The following is a 5,884-nucleotide window of genomic DNA, read 5'->3' as shown; positions in this document are numbered from 1 at the left end:
GTCGGAATTCCGAGCCCATTTCTCGGAACTCCGACAATGAGTCCAGTAGAATTGAACGAAATTCGTCTATTCTCGGAACTCCGACAATATGTGTTGGAGCTCCGAGATCCGGCCAGCAACGTTATAACCGTCCAGGTTCGTTTTTTTAACTATTCTTCTCCTCTTCCCCTCTTTCCCTCTTTCCCTCTTCCTTCCACTTCCCTTCAAACCCTAACTCCATTTTTCGTTTTCTCTGTCATTTTCTCCCTACATCATCCTCCAAAAGCCTCATCTCCCTTCCAAATCCCTCTCTTCTTCCTAAAACCCTACCATTTCACCCATTTTTGATTTTTTCTTTCTTTCCTTCTCTAAGTCTCCTGTTTTCCTCCATTTTTGGGTATTCCTCATTTGTTTTACATATTCCTTTTCTCTCCACCCACATTTCCCCTCACCATGCCTCCTAGGACCAAAAATCTCAACATCGGAGGCTCCTCCCAAGTTCAAGACCCCGAATACGTTCCTGAAGTACTTCCCATGGAAGAAGGGCCTTCACGGAAGAAGGCGAAGGCGAAGGCTGTGGCTGCCGAGGTTGTGCCCAAGTCCTATTTCACTGGGGATAAGGCCAAGAAACTCTGGGACGACGTCGGCACTAGGCGCGTCCTGACCGGTAGGTACATTGATCCCCCTGTCCTTGAAAATTTTGATTTAAAGGCCAAATTTGATGCTCTTCATTGGACACCCATCCTTCACATGAACGAACCCGTTTACCCTCGATTGGTGCGTCTCTTCTATGCCAATCTCACCATTTCCCCTTCCTTCTTCAAAATCGAATCTAAGGTCAAGAAAACTGTCATCAAACTCACCTATCAGACTTTTGCCACAGTATTTGGGATTAGCCATGAGGGCCTCTTACACTATTTTTGGCCGGACGATGGGACGCATGAACTTGATGATATTGATCATGACACTGTCTATGGTCGGATAACACGGCGCTACCACCCTAATATGCCCGTACAATCTGCCGACCTCATTCCGGTTGCGCGCGTGCTCCATAACTTCATGTACCACATCTTCATACCTCGTGGTGGGATGCGTGAAGCCCTAAGACCCTTAGAGGCATATATTATCTACAGCATCCTAGAGGGCCGCCAGCTTTGTCTGCCATATATCATGTTTCGCTTCATGTTTCAGACCCCTGAACGCTACCGATCTTCCTTGCCATATGGCATGATTCTCACCCGTGTCTTCCGGCACTTCGGCATCACCTTGGATGGAGAGATGACCATGACTCCTACTGCCCCGTTTGATGTTCCGACCTTTAACCGCATGGCTCTTAATGAAGCAGCGATTGACATCGATGTTCACGATGGAGGAGGCTACGAAGCCGAGGACCAGCCTGCACCGGCACCTCAGCCTTCAGAAGATACATCTCAGTTCTGCACTCGCCAGGATTTGGCTCACATGTAGGAGGCCATTGAGCGATCCATGGCCTCTCAGTTTCAGCAGTTGTCTACCCATGTCGACTCTGCGATTTCGACTCGCTTCCACACCATGACTTCCCACTTTGATGACCAGTGGGCCGCCTATTATCGCTACATCTCTAGTGGTCAGTGGGGCCAGGCGCCGGGCAGTTCTTCTCATCACCCACCGCCTCCTTCGGAGCAGTAGATGGCTCTAGTTCTCTGATGATGGATCCTGTCTTGTTCAGATTTCTTTTTATATTAGCCTTATCTATATGTTTCTATAGTATTTGGATTATCAGTTGGTTGTATGGATCATATTTAGGTAGTTGCTTGGATAGTCAGTTGGATCTTTTTGGGATGTATTCCGTTTTATATAATTCTGTCACTGTTATGATGTGTCGTGGATGGTATGTCCTTTGAGTGGTTGTATGCACTTTCATTGGCTCACACCTACTCTCTTTCCTTTTGTTCCACCTTTTTTGGTGATGACAAAAGGGGGAGAATATTTGAGCTCCCAAGTCATAATAATATGCATATATTAAGGGGGAGTAAAGCTCTATGCTCCATTTTTTTGGGACATCAATGCCCTTCAAACGAACAAAAAGGTCAATAAATATAGGTTGCAAAATGACAAACTTTTTTTGGCCCTTTCTTACCAGCAGGGAAAAGCTTTTTGCAAACTTTTTTGCAAAATGACAAACTTTTTGCAAAATGAACAAAAAGGTCAATAATATGCATATATATATATATACAACCAATTTAATTTTCCAGTTCTTGAATTTTCTTACCAGCAGGGAAAAGCTTATTTTAACAATGCTTGCAAGGTAGAACTCATTCGAGCTTCAGAAAACTGGGCAGCCTTCAACTATGACAACCCATTCCACCTTAAGAAAATAGGGTTTCCCTAAAAAAATTACAGTATACCAGTAATTACAGTATACCATTAATTACAGTATAACAAAGAATACAGTATTCCACCTTCAAAAAATTGGGTTTCCCTCATAAAACTGGGTAGCCTTCAACTATGCACACCACTAATTACAGTATACCATTAATTACAGTATAACAAAAAATAGAGTATTCACCTTCAGAAAATTGGGTTTTCCTCAGAAAACTTGCCAGCCTTCAACTATGCACACCACTAATTACAGTATACCAAAAAAGGGTTTCCCTCAAAAAATTATTATATACAACAACTAATTACTGTGCACACTTTCAATTAATCCACTTCTCCTCCTTCATCCAACTGGAGCCTCCAATGCATTCTCCACGGAATAATTACATGAAAAAAGGAGCTGCACAAGGTACACCCGACCTACAACACCACCACCACACCGAATAAGTATGGAATCGGGGATGTTCTATACTACTTATTGACCTCAATATATTACGTACAATGTACCTATTGAAAACGGGGGCAGAGGGTCCAATGGCAGATTCATCAGGGAGTTGTCTCTCCATGGGAGGTTCTCTGCAAGTCCTTTTGTTGTGGCCTAGTTTTCCACAGATCGTACATTTGCGATGCACTCCACTCTGCAATTCGCGGTCAGATCTTCTCGTTCGTGGCCGTCCAGGTGGTCTTTTCGCTATTGGAGGTAATACAGTCTGCAGAGGTTCTGGAGGCAGTTCCCATTGAGTGCGATCTACTGTAGGGTGAAGCACCTCACAGTACGTTTCCCGATACATCTCTATACGAAACCATTTATGGCAATAATCGTACTCATCAAAATCTGTGATGGCAATGGCTGCCATGGCATGTCCGCACGGAAGCCCAAGCGTTTGGAACTCACGACATGTACAGGTTTGTTGCAGCAAGTTTACGATATCATGATGATCACGGGACCTTACTTCAAATTCGTGCACACCTACTCGATAAGCAGTATATCCGCGACCCTATTCCCTGGCCAGTCCCAAATGTTTTTCTGCATAATGCGTGCACTTTGTTTCCCATTGAAGGCCCATCGCTTGACGTTTCTGTATGTATTCGGAGCTCTTAAAACGAGTCAGCTCCACCGTAGCTGCAATCGGCAATTTTCTGGCATCCTTTAGCACTCCATTGTAACACTCCGATCTATTGGTGGTCAACACATCATATCTTTCCCCCTTGAAGTAGAAACTAGCCCAGTTTTCCTTCGGAATAGCGGCTATCCAGTTGTGTGCATTTTCATTCCTCGCCTTAATTTTTTCCATTGTGTCTATGAAAACACTCTCTCTGAAAGCCCTAGCAGCTCTCCAGAACAATTTCTTAAGTAAAGGGTCTTTGAAGTCGGTGTACAGATTGGCGGCGAGGTGACGCATGCAGTAGCTATGGTTTGCAATAGGCATTACTTTAGGCACTGCTTGCATCAACCCCTTTTGTCGATCGGAGCACAGGGTCAATGCGCCTATCCCCTCAGGCAATACGTGCCGCTTCACCAAATAGAGGAACCAGCACCAGCTATCTTCGTTCTCAGTCTCGACAACACCAAAAGCTAATGGAACTAATCCGTTGTTCCCGTCTACCCCAACTGCGATCAGTAAGATTCCAAGATACTTTCCACGTAGATGCGTCCCATCGACCAAAACTATCGATCTGAGTGTTCGTTGGAAAGAACGTATGCTGGGACCAAATGCCCAGAATAAGCGAGCAAATTTATCATCTCCCCCTGGACGTAGATCTCTCGCTCGAAAAACACGCATGTAGGTGCCCGGGTTTGTTCTCATCATCTCAACTATCAGTGCAGGGAGCAAGCGGTACGAGTCCTCCACATTTCCACACTTTATTTCAAGGATGATGTTCATCGCAAGGTGTGCTCTACGGTAGGTCATGGTTATACCCCAGTGCGACTTGATGTACTGTCTTATGATCCTTGTCCCCACATCTTCTGGACGGTCAAATAGGGGTAAGCATGTCTCGGCAACCCATGGGGATGTAGCTAGATGATTATCATTGCCCTTTAAGTGAGATGGACACGTATGGTCGCTCACAAACTTCTTCACTAACACATAAGTCATACGGCTAATGCCTGATATACGCCACTTGCAACCTGGTTCCTTGCATACAACGACATACTTCTTAGGAGTTGACCGTGACTTCTTGAACATGAATCACTGCCGAATTGCATACTCCTTAACGGCCTTCTTGAACTGCTTCATATTTGGATACATAGCCCCAACAGTTAACTCATCGAACTGAAGATTATCTGCATCTACCTCATCAGCCCCAACATACATGTCGTCTACTTCCAGTGGCCGACTTGTGCCAGCAGGTAGAAATGGCCAACCATTGGCGGTAGGGGGAGCCACTTCTGTTGGCCTAAGATTTTCACCAGAATCTTCGTTCTGATTTTCATTTCCATTATAATTTTCAGGATCATGGGCGGCCTCATCACCCTCCTCATCCTGAACCTCAGCCTCAGCCTCAGCCTTGTCATCATCCTCATCATCATCCTCTGCAGGATCATCATCATTGTCATCTTCAGTTCTAAATTCTTCAAAATCACAACCGAAGACATGAAAATCATCCTCCAAAACGTTAATATGCTCCAACGGCACATCTGCATCATTCCCGGGGACAATGATATCTTCGGAGGTAGGGTTCTCATACATATCGTCCGAGAAGTTTTCATTTAGGTCAACTCGTACCCTACACAGTTCAACAATATAAAATTAGGATAGTAGATTGAGTACTTCAATATAAATAAAATTGTACAAGACATACCTTGAACTAAATTGTGCCGAGTCACCTCCTATGCTTGTATTACCCAATTCTGTTTCATATTCTCTTTCTAAGTCTACTTCAAAACGAGAGTCGGGAGTGACAGTTACTCGTTCCGATGGATATCTTAGGTGTGGAATCGGTGGAACGGAAGTAGGAGGTATGCATGCATTATGAGAGGGATTTTGAGAGGGAATCGGTGGTACAGAAGTCAAACGTATGGGCAGGTTATGAGAGGGATTTCGAGGTGAAAAGGAAGTAGAAGGTATGACATTGTTTGTGGGCAGAATTGAAGAATAAGATGAATTTAGGCCATTGTCAATTTTTGTTATGTGTAGCATCACAGAGTTGAAATTATCTTTCTCAAGCACCTTAACCAACGATTGGAAGATTTCATCGCTATCGACGTCGATTAGAGTGCTTATATATGGATCAACAACATATCGACATTTGATGGATAGTGACACCCGTCCTCTAATACTCCCAATTCGACTGTGGATTAGAGCCTCCAATTCTTTAAGATTCATTCGGGGACTTACCAATAACAATTTCTTACTCCCACCAACATATTCCCAATTCACTTCATCCTTCAGTATTCCAACATAGTGTAACAGTAGAGAAAGCATTGTGCGTGCCAGTTTACGAAGACCTGCAAAGGGCAGACAAGATATGATAAGAACCAGTACGTAAAGGGGGCTTCTCAAGGCAAAAAAGTAGAGGCCGACATAAGCAAAACTATCGGAGG

General features: G+C 44.2%; 1 protein-coding gene across 1 annotated transcript; it reads right to left on the bottom strand.

The window, feature by feature from the left end:
- Positions 1-3,335: 3,335 nt before the first annotated feature.
- On the bottom strand, positions 3,336-4,526 carry LOC143850544 (uncharacterized). The gene is made up of 2 exons (XM_077359785.1): positions 3,771-4,526; positions 3,336-3,617 (listed from the first exon to the last, which is right to left on the bottom strand). Exons 1-2 carry the CDS (start codon positions 4,524-4,526, stop codon positions 3,336-3,338), a joined length of 1,038 nt encoding a protein of 345 aa, XP_077215900.1.
- Between the last annotated feature and the right edge of the window lie 1,358 nt (positions 4,527-5,884).

Source organism: Tasmannia lanceolata, unplaced genomic scaffold, assembly GCF_043159265.1.
Source record: "Tasmannia lanceolata isolate RefF3 unplaced genomic scaffold, GAP_Taslan_0.1 ptg000018l, whole genome shotgun sequence".
Taxonomy (NCBI): domain Eukaryota; kingdom Viridiplantae; phylum Streptophyta; class Magnoliopsida; order Canellales; family Winteraceae; genus Tasmannia; species Tasmannia lanceolata.
The sequence above is the reverse complement of the archived record's forward strand: the minus strand, read 5'-3'. Positions and strand labels throughout refer to the sequence as shown.

Coding starts and splice junctions, on each gene's coding strand:
- LOC143850544 (XM_077359785.1), bottom strand. CDS start 4,526: ATGTTCAAGAAGTCACGGTCAACTCCTAAGAAGTATGTCGTTGTATGC. Junction 3,618..3,770: donor TGATGCAAGCAGTGCCTAAA/GTAATGCCTATT, acceptor GAAAAAATTAAG/GCGAGGAATGAAAATGCACA.